The sequence below is a fragment of the Mus caroli genome, unplaced genomic scaffold, assembly GCF_978045245.1.
Source record: "Mus caroli unplaced genomic scaffold, Mus_caroli_1 scaffold_13, whole genome shotgun sequence".
In the NCBI taxonomy this organism is placed as follows: domain Eukaryota; kingdom Metazoa; phylum Chordata; class Mammalia; order Rodentia; family Muridae; genus Mus; species Mus caroli.
In genome coordinates this window covers 1,640,358-1,658,309 of record NW_028227268.1, presented here as the reverse complement: position 1 = coordinate 1,658,309, position 17,952 = coordinate 1,640,358, and the positions used below count along the sequence as shown (strand labels likewise).

Sequence of the window (17,952 nt, the reverse complement as noted above, 5' to 3'; positions counted from 1 at the left end):
GTGAGTTTTCCACTGGGCTGCTTTTTCTAACTTGGGAAAAGAGCTGGGCTGGAAACAGGGTCTGAGCTGGGGACTGGGAAGCCCTGAAGCAATTGTCTTCAGTAAGAAGAGAGACTAAGAGCCGTGGAATCTACAGTTTATAGGGCTTAGGACCCAGGCAGCCGTGGGTGAGGACAAGGAGGTGGTCAGCCTCGCTTTTGTCCTGCTGGGCATTGACTCTGTTCTTGGTGCTACCCAGGAGCCACTGAAATCCAAGCTGGGGCTAAGGCAAGGTGGCTACTGCTCCTAAGCCAGTGCACTTCTGATCCGCCCTCCTCACCCGCCCTCGGCTGCCTGCTGGCCATGTAAGATCTGCCTGGGTGGCCGAGGCCACAAGACAGAGGGAGGCAGCATTGGAGCAGGTAGAGTCCATGTTGCTGGCTAGGCTTGGGAGCCAAGGGTCAGATAAACAGATCTGGGCCTCAGCAGGGGGCTACAGGCCCCCTGAACAGAACACTCAGAGAGAGTTCCTTCCCAGGCCCCTGAAGCAACGTGGCTAGCCTCAAAGATGCCAACCAACGGTCTGCACCAGGTGCTGAAGATCCAGTTTGGCCTTGTTAACGATGCCGACCGCTACCTGACTGCAGAGAGCTTTGGCTTCAAGGTCAACGCCTCCGCAGCCAGCCTCAAGAGGAAGCAGATCTGGGTCCTGGAGCCCGACCGGGGGCAGGGCACTGCTGTGCTGTTCCGTAGCAGTCACCTAGGCCGCTACCTGTCAGCAGAAGAAGATGGACGTGTGGCCTGTGAGATGGATCAGCCGGGCCGTGACTGCCGCTTCCTGGTCTTGCCGCAGCCTGACGGGCGCTGGGTGCTGCAGTCAGAGCCACACGGCCGCTTCTTCGGTGGCATTGAGGACCGACTGTCCTGCTTTGCCACGACCATTTCCCCGGCAGAGCTGTGGACTGTGCACCTGGCCATCCACCCACAGGCTCATTTGCTGAGTGTGAGCCGTCGGCGCTACGTGCACCTGTGCCTTCAGGAGGATGAGATGGCAGCAGACGGTGACATGCCATGGGGTGTGGACGCACTAGTTACCCTCATTTTCCAGAGCAGGCGGTACTGCCTCAAGTCTTATGACAGCCGCTACCTTCGCAGCGATGGCCGCCTTGTCTGGGAACCTGAAGCCCATGCCTGCTACACGCTGGAGTTCAAGGCAGGCAAACTGGCCTTCAAGGACTGTGACGGCCGGTACCTGGCACCTGTGGGGCCTGCCGGCACACTCAAGGCTGGTCGCAACATGAGGCCCAGCAAGGATGAACTCTTCGACCTGGAGCAAAGTCACCCACAGGTGGTGCTGGTAGCTGCCAACCGGCGCTATATCTCTGTGAGGCAAGGTAGGGTAGGGTAGCTGATATTGTGTAGTGTGTGCACATATGTAGAGACCTGCCACGTGATGGGGTGGAGGGAGCTGTTTACTGGAGATGGGTGTCTTTACACACAGTGTAAGTGGGGCTGCTGGCTTCAGGAGTCCTCGTCACTCTCCAGACATCTGGAGAGTATCAGCTGCCTCTAAGATTGGAGAGGTGTAGCGGTGTAGCGAGGCAGAATCTGGGGGCAGTGGGAGGGGGGAAGCAAGCTGGGGGGCTGATACACCTTTGCTCTCATACCACCCTACTTTCTCATCTTTGGGGGAGATGAGGGACAAGGGCAGGGCAAAGTGCTTGACCATTGGGAACCTTTGGGACCCCCCCCCCCAAGAATGAGACTTCATTGTTATCCTCAGTGTTAGACATGGCTAACGCAACCTTACTTAGGTCCTGTGCTTCTAAGGGGAGGGTGCCATGTCTACCTGTGGGGTGTGTCTTGGTTTTCATCGTCGTTTCCTGGCCACTAGTCACTTGTGTGACACCTGAGCAGTCTGAGGTAAACACAGTGTTCCTACTGCCCTATAAAGAAGCCAAGAGTCTGGCCCAGGCCAGAAGGAACAGTTGCTTCCATCTTGGGCTCTGTGCTCATGCACCCCAGGGTGCCCAGATATACCTTGGCCTGAGTGCTCTGAGCTCACTCAAATGGAGAGGCGAGACAGGAAACGTTCCTCCTTACTCTCTTCGACCCCTTTACACCAGCACTTGCCAGAGAAAGGGCAGCTCCCATGTGCCTGTCGTGACCCTGCCCACTGCTATAGTAGCACATAGATGTCCAGTCTCCTTGGGCATCTTATGTCCTATCCAGATGGCCAGGGACACCCACTTGGGAGGCTAGGCTGCCCAGAAGAACCTGCAAATGCAGGCATGGCCTTTAGGTCAGTCTGAGGCAATAACAGGCATTAGAGTTACCATCCCTGTGGTCCAGCCACACTGCCTGGCCTGGGAAAGGTCAAAATGTTCGCAGACCTCAGTTAAGCAAGCTAGCTGGGGCAGTGTAATGGAGTGCTACTTGGAGAAGAGGGGGTGGAGGGTGCCAGACATGGATTGTAACAAATGGCCTGTAACAGACTCATAAAAGGAGGTGGTGACAGAAGTGTCTATACTGGTGGCCATGCTATGTGGCTTGGTGGGGAGGTTAATGATGTTGGGTGAAAATGGTGGAGGTGGTGAAGATGGTGATGGAGAGGGGGGGTGAAGCGGAGGTGGTGACGGTAGCAGTGATGATGGTGATGGTGTAGTGTCAGTGATGATGGTGGTTTGGGGGTTGGAGCAGTGATGGGATGTGGGCTTAGGATGTCACTCAGTGGCGAGCACTTGCCTAGTGCATACAACACCGATTTCCATTCCCAACACAGAAGAAAAAAAAAAGATGGTGGATTTGAGAGTCATGGAGCTGGGTAGGATAGCAGATTGCTTCTCAGCCTTTAAAAACACGGTGTGTATGTGTATGTGTCGGAAGGGTACAGGCACATGAGTACAGGTGCCTGCAGAAGCTAGAAGAGGATGCTGGCTCCTCTGGAGCCCGCCTGGTAAGGGTGCTGGGAACAAAACTCAGGTCCTCTGCGAGAATAGTAAGTGCTCTTGAACCCTAGCCATCTCTTACATAATAACAAACAATTAGGGCTGGTGAGATGGCTCAGTGGGTAAGAGCACCCGACTGCTCTTCCGAAGGTCCATAGTTCAGATCCCAGCAACCACATGGTGGCTCACAACCATCCGTAACGAGATCTGGCGCCCTCTTCTGGAGTGTCTGAGGACAGCTACAGTGTACTTACATATAATAAATAAATCTTAAAAAAAAAAACCAAACAATTAATAATAACTAGCTGGGCTGGGCATGGGGGCACACGCCTTCAATCCCAGCACTCGGGAGGCAGAGGCAGGAGGATTTCTGAGTTTGAGGCCAGCGTGGTCTACAGAGTGAGTTCCAGGACAGCCAGGGCTATACAGAGAAACCCTGTCTCGAAAAACAAAAACAAAAAAACCAACCAAACAAAATAATAATAATAACTAGCCGGAAACAGTGGTACACACCTTTAGTCCCAGCACTTGCAAGGCAAGGACAGGTGGATCTCTGAGGCCAGCCATAATGAATTCCAGGAAAGCCAGAGCTGCTTAGTAAGACTTTATTGCTGTGTGTGTGTGTGACATGTGGGCACACACATGCCGTGACACACTTGTAGAGGTCAAAGTAGACCTCTGTGGAGTCTGTTTTTTCCTGCCACCTTTACATGGCTCCAGGTATCAGTCTCAGATCACTAGCTTTCAAGGCAAGCACCTTGACTTGCTGAACAATCCAAGTGGTCTCTTCCGAGCCTTTTTTTGTTTTTTGAGACAGGGTTTCTCTGTGTAGCTCTGGCTGTCTTGGAACTTGCTCTGAATAGAGCAGGCTGGCCTCCAACCCAGAGATTTGCCTGCCTCTGCTGGGATCAGAGGTGTGTGCCGCCTCTGCCCAGCTCTTGAGTACACTGTATGTGACTGTGTCCTTTGGTGGTGGACTCTCCTGCTAAGGGCAGTAAAGAAGAGGCACACTGCGCTTCCTTCACTGGGGTTGATGGTGCCTGCCAGCAGTTCCTGCCTCCGCATTGGTGTCAAGTAGGGCTTTGTGTTGGGGGTGGAAGTGACATCCAGCTCAAGGAAGCCGGAGAGGTGATTTGGGTGTTTGTCCTGGCCAGCACAGCACCTATGGAGTAGCAGCCCATCTTGGTCTGGCCACTTGGAGAGACAGCTCCAGACTTGTCTTCTAGCCAGGAGCCGCCTATGAGTAGCCACTTTGTAGTTACACTACTAGGCTTCTTTGCTACCGTCTGCCTGTCTCTGCATTCACTGGTGCTGTAGGGCTGACATGCAGCTCAGCTGTGAGCATTTGTCTCTGCTAGTAACAGACCTACTCAACCCCTTTCCTGAATCCTAGCAGACACACCTCACACTAGTCCAGAATGCACCCCTCACCACTGTCCAGATCATTCTGGATTCTATGCCCCTCTCACTGCCAGCTTAGTTCCCTACAAGCAGGTGAGAATGAGGGGGAAGGTGCGTGTGGGCACTCTGTCTGCAGAGGCAGGAGCCGTGATGTGGGATATAGCATCTTGGCCTGCGAGATGGAGGTGTGGGTGAGGTTGATGGGCGGTGCTAGTTGCCATGCCCAGCTAAGGTCCTCTGACCTGGTTTTGCCTTCTGTCCCTGCATGGATCTTTGTTGAGATGCGACTTTTCTTATAGCATACATCCACATGACACACCATCCAGAATCCCACAGTACACAGAGCTGAGGGCCATCCTTGGCTCCACCACCGCTCAATCTAGTATTTGTTGCTGCAAAGCTGAAGCTCCAGAGGTGGGAGCAGTAAAAACGACTGTTGGGTCTTTAGAGGTGGCTCAGTGGTTAAGAGCACTGGCCGCTCTTCCAGAAAACCCACATTCAACTCCAAGCACTCACATGGCCGCTCACAACCACCTGTAGCTCCAGTGCCAGGGGAGCTGACTTCCTCTTCTGGCCTGAGTGGGCCCTTTCCTGGGGCTTTGTCAGCTGCTCTTCTTCATAGGAGCAGCGATCTTCAGCGTGAGAGGGCCTGGGCATGGCCTTTGGGAGCTAGAAAAAGGCAGCACACCTCAGCCTCTTCCAGGGGCCACTGTTTGGTTGTTCCCCTCTTCTGCACGGTTAGATCAGATGTGGCCTGACCTTCAGGCTTTGTCCCCCACCTCCTACTGTGACACTTTGAGTACCCTGGGATCTTGAGGGCTCTACCTGCCACACTATTCAAGAATAACCTGTTGCCATAGAAACTGATGCAATTTGTTGGAGGGAGCTCAAGTTTATGGGACCATCTTGAGGTTGTTTCAGGGCTGGCATGCTGAGCCAGGCCATGGTACAGTAGGCCTCTCTGTCCACATTACAGGAACACCAGGCAGGCTCTGGGCACCCTGTCCTCCCCAGAGACTCAAGTGTATGTGGGAGGTGGGCTGGTTACCAGCCACTGGCTATGATCTAGGTCACCTCAGCGGGAAGGTCAGAGACCCCACCTGGCAGCCTAAGGGTAAATTATAAATAGAAACCGCTGTAAATCCTCTCAAGAGAGCAGGGACAAGCAGATTCCCTGCTGACCAGCACAATGGGGATTTAGCATCACGAAAGGTACTGTCAGGGAGTGTGGGAAGAGCTGGGTTAAGAAGCCATCCTTAGAGGCATGTCTGTGTGAGGTGTGCTGGTCGCTGATGGTCCTGGGCAGCCTCTGACAGATGGCTTTATACTACCCTAGAGCATACTTCCCCCTCCTTCTCGGGCTTCCCAGGAGAGGTGTGAGCAGCTTCCGTGTGTCTTCTCCCTCCAGGAATCAATGTCTCAGCCAATCAGGATGAAGAACTGGGTCATGAGACATTCCTGATGCAAATCGACCAGGAGACAAAGAAGTGTACTTTCTATTCCAGCACTGGGGGCTACTGGACCTTGGTCACCCATGGGGGCATTCAGGCCACAGCCACACAAGTGTGAGTGCACCTGTCCTTGTCTGTCACCTTCACCACCATCACCCTCACAACCACGACTGACGGTCACAGCATCCCCACCACCATCACATTTTTGGTTTTGTTTGTTTGTTTTGAGAGAGAGGGTTCACTATGTAGCCTTGGATGGCTTGGAATGTAGTTTCCAACCCAGAGATCTGCCTCTGCTGGGATTAAAAGTTGGTGCCGCTACACCTAGTGACCACTGTCACTTCGGTCATCACCTCCACCGGCACCCTGAGCACAGCCTCAACAGTGAGAATAGCAGCCCAATCAGAAAAGAACGCGCACTGGCGTGGGGAGTCGCTCTTACTGGCAATGGGTACTTCTGTGGAGGGCAGGCTTCTGTTCCACCTTGGAACCCAAGGGGGATTAGGGAGGCCAAACTCTGCACCCCCCCCTCTGAGATCTCCCCCCTCCCCCACAGCTCTGCCAACACCATGTTTGAAATAGAATGGCATGGCCGGCGGGTGGCACTTAAAGCCAGCAACGGGCGTTTTGTGTGCATGAAGAAAAACGGGCAGCTGGCCGCCATCAGCGACTTTGTGGGTGAGCATTCCCTGCCTCTGTCAGTTGGGACAGCTCTCCATCCAGAGTCTGTGCACCTGAGGTCAACTTGATCCATCCGGAAGGAGTCACATTCCCGGGTGGCTTTTCCTTTCCTGTCTTTGGGGAACCCTGGGCACCTCCTTCATACCTTCTATATTAGGAACGAATGCCTGCTTCTGTGGTGGTGCCAGGCTCCTTGCCACAGCAGCACACTAGGCAGTGGCACACCTGGACCCCAAGTCCACAGCCTGGAAAGGACAGATGGGGGTGGGGAGTGGTCAGTTCACAGCACCCTCTCCTGCAGGCGAGGACGAGCTGTTTACTCTCAAGCTCATCAATCGACCTCTCCTGGTGCTGCGTGGCCTGGATGGCTTTGTGTGCCACCGCCGGGGCTCCAACCAGCTGGACACTAACCGTTCCACTTATGACGTCTTCCACTTGAGCTTCAGGGATGGCGCCTATCAGATTAGAGGTGTGGGAGAGAAATGTTCAGGGGGAGGGGGGGGGCTCAGTGCACTTGGGCCCTGCTAACCTCCAGCCTTGCCCCCAGGCCGTGGAGGTGGGTTCTGGTACACAGGCAGCCATGGAAGCGTGTGCAGCGATGGTGACTTGGCGGAAGATTTCCTCTTCGAGTTCCGAGAGCGTGGCCGTCTGGCCATCCGAGCCCTCAGCGGCAAGTACCTTCGTGGAGGAGCCTCAGGGCTCCTGCGTGCTGATGCAGACCTGCCTGTGGGGGAAGCTCTCTGGGAATACTGAGGACTCACAGGAGGTCAACCCCAGAGCCCACCGACCCAGCATTAAACCTTTGTTGCGGAGTTGCTATGGGCTCAAGCTGCCATTTGGTAGTAGGAAGGGTCCTGGAGTCCCCAAGTCCCCTCTGCTCAGCACCAGAGCTCTGCCCTGGGGAAGCCCTCCCCTTTCTGGGCAAGGGCCATGGCTAGAGGTGGGGCTGCCTCTGTCCCTTCACCCATTTTGCCCCAGCAGTTTCTAGGCTTTGGGTCAGAGACTGAGGAAGGTCCCTGTGACCTTGGCTGACTTGGGGCTCAAAGTTCTCTTCCAGTGAGCCCGAGTGGGGAGACAATGTGCAGCTGGTGGAGACGGCAGGAAGCATGCTGGAAAGGAAGTGGTGGCTGACTCGTGCCCTCACTATTAGGACTGCCCTTGGCTTACCCAAAGTGACCAGGGACATGTCAGGGAATATCCCTACTAACACTTGGAGTTGCCCTTAGCAGCCATCCAGAGTGGGCCAGGTCTCAAGAGTCTGGTGGTCCATGGCCTGCAGTGTTTCGGATGTCAGGCCTGCCTAGCATGTACAGGGACACCACACAGGTGCCGAACAAGGCTAGGGACCCAGCTGGAATAATGTACTCCACGGTGACATGTCAAGTGTGACTCTTCAGCTAAGATTGGTATTTCTTTTCCTCTGGCAGCCACCTAAGCCTGGCATGGGCTCTACTAATTTATCCAGTCCCAAGGATAATAGGCCCCAGCCCTGATGCAGGTCTGTGCCCAGGAGTCTAGGAAGGCTGAGAAGGTAGGGCAGCATCAGCACCAGCCCCTGAGGACATGTGCTCCAGCTCAGGCTAAGGAGGAGCCTTCCCATCTCTGGGGTATAACGGCAAGTAGGGGACACTCATAATTGTGGACTCTGACAGAGACAGAAGCCAGTGCAGCCCAGCAGACACCTCTGTTTTCCAAGGTGGCCCTTTACGTCCTGTGGGTTGAACCAGCCTCTCTAACTTGTCGAGAGCACACTACATACAGGTGTATGTCCCTTGGGCAAGAGGAGCCTTGAAGACAAGTTGTGGACAGGGCTCTTAGCAGGCCGTCCGGGGCCAAGGTCAGCTGGTAGCCCTGGGGATGAGGGTTACAAAAGCCAGTCTTGTACAGAGTCAAGGCGGTGTCTAGAGTGGGCCCATTCCACTTCCTAACTGCCTCTTGGAGAACTCTGTCCTGTAGGATGGACAGACTCCTGTGTAAATGCCCTGTGAGGTGAAGGTGGCAGGAGCCAGTAGCCTCAGTCTGGCCAGACCTTGAAGGGCAGATCTTTGGCCCCAAATGGCCACATGAGCCTTGGTGGAGGGTATGTGGGCCCTGAGGAGTGTCCTTTGGCCAAAGGGCAAGGAGAAGCTGGGAAGGGTTGCCCACCCAACTGCACAGAGCTCAACAGAGCACAGAGCACAACACAGAGGCGGAGGGTAGAACTGAGTGGACTTCAGTGGATACCTGGAACTTCACAAAAGGCAGCTTGTCAGCACAGCACCTCACAGACAGACAACAGGAGCAGGCACAGAGCTCTGCAGACACGCTCCCCTCCCACAGCAACGACAGCACCAGCAGCAGGGCAGGGCCCAGCTGAAGGAGGAGGCTGGGACAGGGACCAGAGAGCAGCACAGTGCTGGGGGCAGCCCGTGCCCGGCAGGTGTCGCCGGGAGCCCTCCCATGGTCTTTGTGCTTTGGTTGCAGTGAGCACTCTGCCCCCTGGTGGCCCCAGAGAGGCAGCCAGCACTCCTGGGGTGTGCTGGGGTCAGCAAACTTGGAAGTCTGAGCCCCAGAAACCCTGTGTCTCCATGGCCTGAGTTCTTGGGTGACGGTATTTCCCATCAGGGTGCAGAGGTTCCAGTTGAGGGCTGCTGCCAGGCAAGCCCCAAGTGTGTCCCGCAGTGACGTGGAGCCGGCCAGCAGCTGTCGGGAAGGAGGAAGGCATGAGGCACTAAAGCCTGTTAGGTTCAGACATGCCTGAAGCTATGTCACCCCCACCCCCTTTTCTCTGCCTTCCTGACTATTCAAGAGGTGTAGCTGCCTGAACTAGGGAACCAAAGGGTAGCCTTGTCCAATCTAGGTAAAGCACCAGGGTCAGCATCCTGGAGGAAGTGTGGAGAGCGAGCGGGCCAGGGCCTACCTACCTGGTCACAACAGGACAAGGCTAGGGTTGCGCAGCTGCTTGTAAATGTGCAGGAGCTTCTGGGCTGTGGAGCAGGAGCTCAGCTCATCCTCTGTGCACAGCTGGTCGCGCAGTGCTTGCACCTCACGGAGCAGTTCCTGCGGGTGGGTGGGCGGCAAGCTCAGGCCTGTGTCCCCCCCCCCCCCCCCGGGGACAGCTTATACTTGGAAGGTAGTGGGCAGTCCAAAGAGGAGCAACGGGCCACACAACCTTAATTATGTAACACACGGCCACACCGGTATGGCCGGGCAAAGGGGAAAGGGATACGGCCCTATACATTCTGATCCCATGCAGAGAGTGCAGCCCCCACGGCTGGTCCCTTCTGAGTGCTGTCTTCCTTCCATGCCATCTGGGGACACTCCTCAAACCCAGGCACTGGGGCTTACCTGGTGGTTGGCATGGATCTGCTGTAGATACTGCATGCGGAGGTCAGGTGGGCTGGAGCCTAGGGCTGCTTGCTCTGTGACCATTGTCTGGAGGACATAAGGGTTTTTGTGAGTGTGTGAGTGTGTGTGTGTGTGTGTGAGAGAGAGAGAGAGAGAGAGAGAGAGAGAGAGAGAGAGAGAGAGAGAGAGAGAGAGAGAGAGAGGAGAGAGAGAGAGAGAGAGAGTGCTTCCCATTGTCCAGAATGAGAGAGAGAGAGAGAGCGAGAGAGAGCGCAGAGAGTGCTTCCCATTGTCCAGAATAGGTGACCGAGGCTAGAGGGTAAGGTCCTCCTGCTCCTCAGAGTGGAGTGACCCCTTCTTATCTGTTTCCTGGCTTTCTGCTCAGCTGACCCTGAGTCCTGTGGAGAGCCCACTCATTCACCCACTAGTGTTTCCCACCCGTTCACCAGGACTTTCCTCAGAGCAGCAGGAATTCCCAAGCTTGCTATGTAGCAGGCTGGCCTTGAATTCCTGATTCTCCTGACACAACCTAACACAATCTAGTATTTGGGGGATATACCACTAGGGTTGATCAAAGAGCCTTTGTGTGTATTTGTTTGAGGCAGGTTTCTCTGTGTAACTCTGGCTGTCCTCGAACTCACAGAGATCTGTGTGCCTCTACCTCCCAAGTGCTGGGATTAAAGGCGTGCGCCACCACCATTATAAGGCTACGTCCTTATAATGGTAAATTTGAGCAAGAGGCGACTAGTCCCCGGAGACACCACTGCTTTGACGACTCCCCTGCTATTCCACACCTTGGAGACTGAACTCCTGGACGCATGCACGAAGCCTGTCACTCACTTCATGGAGTGATCTTCACAACTGGGAGTCATGTGCCAGGAGAGAACACAAGGGCTGGCCTTCCAGCTTTAAAACCACTAGCACCTCCAACCTGGTCTCCCATTCACTGAGCTGTCAGCTGTCGGCTCCCGAATCTTAGGGGTCAAGTTCCAAGCTGAGGTGTGGGGGGGTGTTATAGCCAAGAACCAGCTGCAGACCTTGCCTTGGGGCTGGGCCACACCAGTCACAAGCAGGTGATAGCTGATCTGGACAGCCACCTGAGGCACTAGGGGAGACCCGGGGCGTGGAGCGACCCAGACTTGGAAGCTCTTCATCTGAGTAGGCCAGAGACACAGCGCTCATGTAACTTCTCCATGATAGTGGCCTCCTTGGCTGTTCCCTCTTCATAGCTCAGGGACACTGGTCTAAAATCCATTCCCAGGGCTCAGACCCAGATGGGAGGGACACAAGGACTACAAACTTATCAGACATATGGACTCAGACATTTCTGAACGTGTCACAGGGGCTGACAGGACATCTGGAGGGGCATCTTGTTTGCTGGGAGGGCTCACGGGGCATCATATCCTGTTGCCCACAGCTGTGTGGGTCCGCAGCGGAAACCCAGATAGGGGCTTACTGCCTTCAGAGCCCCCACCCCTGTGGCTGAGGTACCTGTATTCGTCTGATGATGGCATGGTGCGCCCTACACATGTTGGCCAGAGAGGAGCTCTCCACTTGGATCTCCACAGCCTGGATGGGGCCTGCAGGGCTCAAATCAGTCACAGCTACCTGCAACACAGAGGCCTTGAGTAGCCTTGAACAGCCGGTCTGGGCTGTTCTTTACACTGTAAAGGTGAGCAGACCGTACAAACAATGGAGAGAAACCCACCTGCAGGGGACAACAGTATCAGGATGACAAGCCGATCCTGTAGGACCCACCTCATTCCGAGCCACATCAAGCTATACTTGGCTCCATGACAGGAAGGGAGGTCCTCACACAAGGAGCTGACAAGCCCGTCTGTGGGCATCTCAGCCCCTTCTGGGAGGTCCTTCCTGTGCTAACTACAGGCTGGGTAGCCATGGCTTTCTCTCCACAGCAACATAAGAACCAGAACGTGGGGCCTGTAGAAAGGCCTGGGCAACCAAGGGTTTCTCCGTGTGGCTGCGAACACAGAGGCTGTCCACCAACCGCTAACTACTGCCAGTTCCTATACTTGGCCTAGGAAGGTGTCTGGGTTAGAAGCTGGCTACAGCCTGGCTTGAAGGGGAAGTATAGTGGACAGTGGGGCTAAGGAGTTTGGAGGACACAGCCTGCGCTCTGGGGTAGAGGCCCACAGCTCTTGGCAGACAGGGCTAGTCTCCTAGAGTCTCTGACAGGCAAATGTAAAGCTCTGGTGTGTGCGTGTGCGAGGGATGGGCTGTCTCACTTGACGGGGCACACCGCCCTTTGGTGGTCCAACAGTGACCTGTTACCAGCTTGGGATGTTTCTTCATTCACTGTCCACTGCGACCCTAGCAGTGCACAAGAATGGGAACCCATGACGGACAGAGTTAGACAGGGCTGCTTCTCCCAGGGACACAATCTCAACGAGACTGACAGGCCAGTTAAAGTAACTCTTCACTGAGGACCATGAGCCCTGACGTCAGTCTCCCCAAGAACAGACAAGTGGTCCCTGCTTGCCTCATGGACGGTGAGGTTGACATCAGTTCCATCTGGGGCTATTCCCTGGATGGAAGACAGTGTCTGGGCCCGCACAACATCCACAGCAGCGTTCTCGGCAAGGAGCCACCGCAGGGTGGCACTGCACAGGTGGAAACCTGCAAGAGAGAGGCACCTGCTGGAGCTGAGACACCTGTGCGGCTTCCGCCAAAGGATCCTTTTCCAGTGCCACCTAAGTGTCTCAAATGCTCACAGCCCTTGTACAAGTAGGAAGCTAGGCAAGTTACACAAGAGGCAGGGAGGAATAGGGACTGTCAGGAACTCGTGGACCAGGGATTCAGGTAATCCTATGAGCCACACGGCAGTGCAGTCCCAGCTGCACTATGGTGCACACACAAGAAATGCTGCGCAAGACTGCTGCAGCTCTCTCCAGGACAGAGGTACTGATGACAAGGACACTTCTGCCACAGATGCAGCCCAAACAATACAAATGACTCTTCACACAGTGAAAGCAAAAGCCAGGCCCAGACAGAACAGCTTTTGGTCTGGAGACTCCATGGTGCACTGTGTGTGAGAACTCACCAAGCTGCTCTCTGGTGACATGTACCTCTGCCTAGGCTGTGACATCTCAGTTTTTAAGAAACACACAGAGGATGGAGACAGGGCAACCCAACACAAGATCCAACAGTGGTCTGGGTGCAGTGGGACTCACAGAAGCCACGGGAAGAGAAAGGGACCCCTACTTCTACAGGCTGTAGGGCCCTGAAGCCAAAGTGAGGCCAGCCGTGCCACCAACCTGAGTGACTGTCTTCCAGGGCAGCTCTGAGAAGGCCCGCAGACACCCTGATTGAGGCTGTGGATGGAGGCAGGTACTTGGCCCGTAGGGAGGCAGCGCCAGTAGGCTCGCTGCCAGGGGCTTGGCAGGTCTTCAGGAAAGTTTCCACAGGATCACAGGCAGGGCCAGGCATACAGGGGGCCTGTGCAGGGTGCGCGGCTGTGCCGGCGAAGCGCAGGCACTGCAGCATGTCCACTGTGCGCTTGCACAGGGGCAGGCAGACGCCCTCTTGCTTAGGAAGGCTGAGAGGGAGCTGCTCCAGGTAGGGGGCCTCTAGAGGGTCTGAGGGGGCCAGGGCTGCACCCACCACCTCCCTGAGGCTGTAGAAGAGCCAGCAGGACATGGTCACAGGCAGGTCGAGCACACCACTCTCACTAGGGCCCAAGGGCAACGTCACTTCCCTCCGGCTGCCTGGGCCCAGTCTGTCCACTGGAATGGTGTAGGTGAAAGCTGAACCGGTCCCATCCAGGTCTAAGGCAGAGGAACTAGTCAGCACCTGAATACACAAGGTCCAGCCCTGGTCCAGGCTGAAGCTGCTGCTGTTCTCTAGTGTGCAGGTGGCCATCAGCATGTCTCGCAGCTCCAGGCGGCTCCAGGAGGTGGTGATGGTGCACGCGATGGGCCGATCACCCTCCGGATGGGACAGCAGGGCACAGCTCACGTTCATGGCCTCGTTGAGACTTGTGATGGCCTTGTTGCGTTGGTCAACAGCTTTCTTCAGAAAGGACACCCTGCAAAGGACAGTCAATGGCACCCAGGAGAAGGAGCTCACAGCCGAGGGAAGGAGCCATGGCTGCAGACTCCCTGGGGGGAAGGGACCAGATCATGGTCCAAGTACCAGCTCTCTGAGGATGCAAGCAGCTCCCAGGCCGAAGGAGAACATCTTTCTCTGCCTGCCCTGACTGTGAAATCCTTTGACCTGATCCTCACTCTTGGCTATACAAGGCAGGGAAGGATGGAGGCGCTGAACTGGCCCTTGACTCCTAGGGATGGGCTAGCCCCATAGGTCACCTCACATGTCCCAATCGGGCCTCTTTTCCTTTTGCAACACTCCGCTCCAGAGTGACAGTAGGTGTTAGGCTTTGTGGGAATATCCTCAAGTCACAAGGCCATAAAACCCAAAGTCAGGAGGAACACGAGGGACTAGCACTGCAGCTCACCTCTCAGAGACATCACCGATGTCCAAGAGCAGCTCCTTAATTTTCTGGCCTGCATTTGCCATGGCCATTTTGGCAGGCACAGGCGCCTCAGAGTTCAAGTCCAGACTGCAGGTGATCAGGCGTCCTTTAGAAGACAGGGCCAGGAGCTCGGTGCTACCTGATGACGGACACACGCAGGGCCGGTCAGGTCATAAATCTGGAGCAGCTGCCAGACACTCAGTGCTGTTCACTCTGGGCTCCAGAAAAAGGGTTGGCAGAGGACCCAGGCAGTGCCCAAGGAAGGCAATGAGGGGACACCTGGGAAGCCCACACCGGGGAGCTGCACAGATGAGGACCACTGATCTCTATACACATTTTGAAGTGCCTACACAAGATAATGTACCACAGATGTGATGCCATGGTGGCAACTGGTCCACACAGATAGGACAAAGAGAGGCTAGAGGAGGACACTGTATGGTGCCCAATTATTCAAATGTGTCACAGCCTTCAACAGGCCACACAGAGCAAGGCTGCTGAGCCTTCCAAAGAAAAGTGCCCTAGAAGCTGAGTTCTGCTCGCCTCAATTTCTAACGTCTCTACCATGTCCTCCTGCCCTGCCCCTGCCAAGGGTCTGCTCGCTTCCTCATCCCCCAACACAGCTCTTAACATGGACCCTGAAGTGGGCAGGTTAGTAGCTGGAAGTCAGTTCATAGGTATCCTGGTCTTAGGCTACGCCCCCTCACCGGAAGTGGTTTGGGTCTTTCCTTCTAAGCGTTTTTTGTTTTTTTGTTTTTTTTTCCTTCTCCTGTTAAATGTTTTCTGGAGCAGGCTTTAATACTCTTAGCTGATCTTAATGGGAAGACACTGGGGGAGGGGAGAGATGTCTTCCTCTCATGCCAGAGTCAGGCAAACCTAGCTAAGGCTTCCTTAGAGAACTTCAAGACACCCTCTGAATGGCTCATAAACAGGCCACACAGCAGCTAAAGCAGGCTCCTTGAGCTCTCAGAGGACACGTGGAGGTTTGGCCTGACCCAATTTGAAAGCTGCTGTGGGAGATGCTTAAACCAACCCCACAAGCCGTATGCTTGTGGCGCCCACCCAACTGAGGGGCCACAGCCGTGTTCCAGAGAGGACACACATACAAAGGTCCTTGACCCCAAGACAGGAGTGAGTGAACTTCTGGTCTGTGATGAGCCTGATGAGGAAGGCCCATACCTGCTGAATTAGCAAAAGTCTCACCAAACAAAAAGGCAAGGAGGAAGGACAGCTGAGGGAAGAGACCGTCAGGGAGGAGCCTGTCCTGCGCCTCTATGACGACGAATGGCAGCTCATACCTGTAGGTGCCCTTGCTGTCACACACAGAGCCAGGGCGCTGCAGATGTTCAAGCTGGCTGGGCACAGCTCAGAGGGTAGACCTCCTATGGCCCCGTCTGGCTTCTCAGGGTTCCAAGGACTGTCTCTCCAAGTCAAGTCTACCACACAGAGGTCTGAGGGAGTGCTGTGGTACATGTGGCCATCCCTGCCACAGGCGGCACAGAGCACAGGCCCTGGGAGGCAATACTCACGCAGCTCCGGCACCAGATTCCCTGACTCACTCCAGCTGGCCTTGATGGCCAGTGTCCGGCCCTGGTGACCAAGGGCTACTAGGCAGTCAGAGTGCTCATGCTGGCCAGGCAGCAGCTCTCCTGCTGCTTCCTCCTCATGTGGCTCTGCCCTCAAAGCCCCAATGAAGATCACAGGCTCCTCTAGGTGGTGGAGGATCTTGACCAGGACCTTTGGGTCACCAGGGGCTAACCCAGAAGTAACCAAGGCCTTCAGGACCACACAACAAAGCTGGCCATCAGGGAGACCGCAGAGGATCACAGGGGACTGCAGGAGGGTGGCATCGACTCCAAAGAGTAGACCAAAGAGAGCCTCCTCCAGCATGAAGCACCCACAGCCCTGGGGGTGACCATGAGGTGCCCTGGAGTCTGGTGGGAACACGCAGCACAGCACGGGCAGGAAGCGGGGGGCTGCAGGCTTCTCTGGCACCCCACCTGGTGGGGTGCAGGTGGACAACTCCACCTCACCGACCTGGCCTCCGGGCCGAGGCTCCTCCCCTGCACAGGGACGCTCAAACAGCTGCATCTTCCACTGGGTGGGGCCCTGTGCCAGGGTGACCAGCATATCATCCAGCACGGTGAAGGCACAGAGGGCAGCGTCAGGGAGGACACATGCATCCGGGTCCACATGGATCACAGGGTAGGGGGGAACCGCTTCCTCTTTGTCCTCACAGGCCTGGCTCCCAGACCTTCAGGAACAATGGAAGTGTAGTCAGTATTGGGTGGGGTAGACTCACACCGTGCTCAGCAGTAACCTGACTTGCTCTGAGTAGGCTAGGCAGGAGACATCACAGGCCATTCAGCAGGCCACACACACACACACACACACACACACACACACACACACGCTTGACACAGGATCAGCCAGAAACATAGTTCTGCAGACAGAGCGCGGCAGCGTGGGAACTATTCCCAAGGCTGCCTGGGCTGTGCACGGTGAATTCTTCCAGCACAAGCCAAGGGACAACGAGCTTTTGCCACTCACTCCTTGCCAGAGACATGGCCTTCTGAGACCCACTTCCAAGACGTCTTGCCAGGCACCCGAGGGCAGTGACAGCGGTGCTCCTGGTTGCAGACTTCACTACCTGAGCCTCAACATCTAAGAACTTCACGGAAGCAGACACTCTACTGCCACGCCTGCATATGGACAGGTACTGGAGGGTTCCAAGAGCGGGAATGGGCGGCCTAGACCGCAGTCCTCTGCTTCCTACCCCAGTGTGCTGTCAGTGGCCGTCAAAGGGACTACTACAGGGACAAACCGCGCACGGCTCGGCTCGGAGGACATGAAAGCAGGCCTCCCTGGGGACCCGACTTGTCACTGGCCGGCCGCGTGGGGCCACGCCCCCTCACCTGTCCAGCGAGTCCAACGACAGGCAGTAGATGCCAGTCCGGGCACACAGGACGTAGAGTGCCCTGCGGATGGCCAGGAGCTGCAGGTGCCATACCTGGTCGGGAAACTGGTACACCGCCTGGGCGCCAGGAGAGCGAGGTCAGGCGAGGGCACACGCGGCCCCGGCTCACCTCGGAACGGCGTCGCGCGCCCGCCCTCCCTCCCTCCCGCCGCTCACCGTCAGCAGCCCGCCCTCCTGGTCATACACATAGACGAACTCGCGACCGGTGGACAGAAAGACCTCCGCCTCATGTCGCAGCACAAACGGCTTCCCCGCCGCTCGGCCTCCGAGCGGGCAGCAGAAGTCCGACAGGTATTGCACGCGCGAGGAAGCGCCCGCCATCCTGCGGGCGCCGGGCCAGAGCTCAGCCCGGAGGGGCGGTGCCGCCTCCAGGCTTTACGGCCGCCCACGGCGCGGCGCGGCCTCCGCCGTAAAGCGGCCGCTGCGGAGGCGTGGCCGGAGCCTGCTGCAGGGGCGGGGACGGCTGCTCTACGGTCCGCTAGAGGGCGAGAACGCCCCGGAGGACTGGAGTGCAGACACCTTGGCTTAGCAAAGAGCCACGGTTTACAATGGGAGGCACAAAGCTGGAGGGTGGCCAAATAATGCAGTCCTGCAAGTTCACTGGGGCCCGCGTCTGGGCCCTTGCCTCGGATCACCTACCTGTTGAGCAGAGGTTGCTCTGGTGCAAGGCTGTATGCAGCACTTGCCCCGGCACCGTTT

The 17,952-nt window shown here is 56.1% G+C and overlaps 2 protein-coding genes across 3 annotated transcripts; one reads left to right on the top strand and one right to left on the bottom strand.

The window, feature by feature from the left end:
- The first annotated feature begins 547 nt into the window (after positions 1-547).
- On the top strand, positions 548-7,284 carry Fscn2 (fascin actin-bundling protein 2, retinal). Of its 2 annotated transcripts, none has more exons than XM_021178219.3 (5): positions 548-1,373; positions 5,737-5,893; positions 6,336-6,457; positions 6,762-6,929; positions 7,008-7,284. In XM_021178219.3, the coding sequence occupies exons 1-5, from the start codon at positions 548-550 to the stop codon at positions 7,211-7,213; spliced, it is 1,479 nt and encodes a 492-aa protein (XP_021033878.1). In that variant the 3' UTR covers positions 7,214-7,284. The 2 variants fall into 2 exon arrangements, with proteins under 2 accessions (XP_021033878.1, XP_021033877.1); XM_021178218.3 differs by having other exon boundaries at positions 6,336-6,480; positions 6,698-6,929.
- A 1,372-nt stretch (positions 7,285-8,656) lies between these two features.
- Positions 8,657-17,632, bottom strand: Faap100 (FA core complex associated protein 100). Its single transcript, XM_021176375.3, has 10 exons — positions 17,410-17,632; positions 17,192-17,310; positions 15,575-16,530; positions 14,262-14,418; positions 13,063-13,832; positions 12,288-12,424; positions 11,279-11,395; positions 9,788-9,874; positions 9,364-9,499; positions 8,657-9,142 (listed from the first exon to the last, which is right to left on the bottom strand). Exons 1-9 carry the CDS (start codon positions 17,572-17,574, stop codon positions 9,368-9,370), a joined length of 2,640 nt encoding a protein of 879 aa, XP_021032034.1. The 5' UTR covers positions 17,575-17,632; the 3' UTR covers positions 8,657-9,142; positions 9,364-9,367.
- Between the last annotated feature and the right edge of the window lie 320 nt (positions 17,633-17,952).

What these genes read in the sequence shown, in the direction of transcription:
- Fscn2 (XM_021178218.3), top strand. Translation starts at nt 548, where the DNA reads ATGCCAACCAACGGTCTGCACCAGGTGCTGAAGATCCAGTTTGGCCTT. An exon ending in CAGGCCACAGCCACACAAGT is followed by an intron (nt 5,894 to 6,335) that starts GTGAGTGCACCT and finishes CCTCCCCCACAG; the next exon opens with CTCTGCCAACACCATGTTTG. An exon ending in TGGCGCCTATCAGATTAGAG is followed by an intron (nt 6,930 to 7,007) that starts GTGTGGGAGAGA and finishes CCTTGCCCCCAG; the next exon opens with GCCGTGGAGGTGGGTTCTGG.
- Faap100 (XM_021176375.3), bottom strand. Translation starts at nt 17,574, where the DNA reads ATGGCGGGCGCTTCCTCGCGCGTGCAATACCTGTCGGACTTCTGCTGC. An exon ending in AGGAGGGCGGGCTGCTGACG is followed by an intron (nt 17,311 to 17,409) that starts GTGAGCGGCGGG and finishes CCTGGCGCCCAG; the next exon opens with GCGGTGTACCAGTTTCCCGA. An exon ending in TCGTTGGACTCGCTGGACAG is followed by an intron (nt 16,531 to 17,191) that starts GTGAGGGGGCGT and finishes TTGTTCCTGAAG; the next exon opens with GTCTGGGAGCCAGGCCTGTG.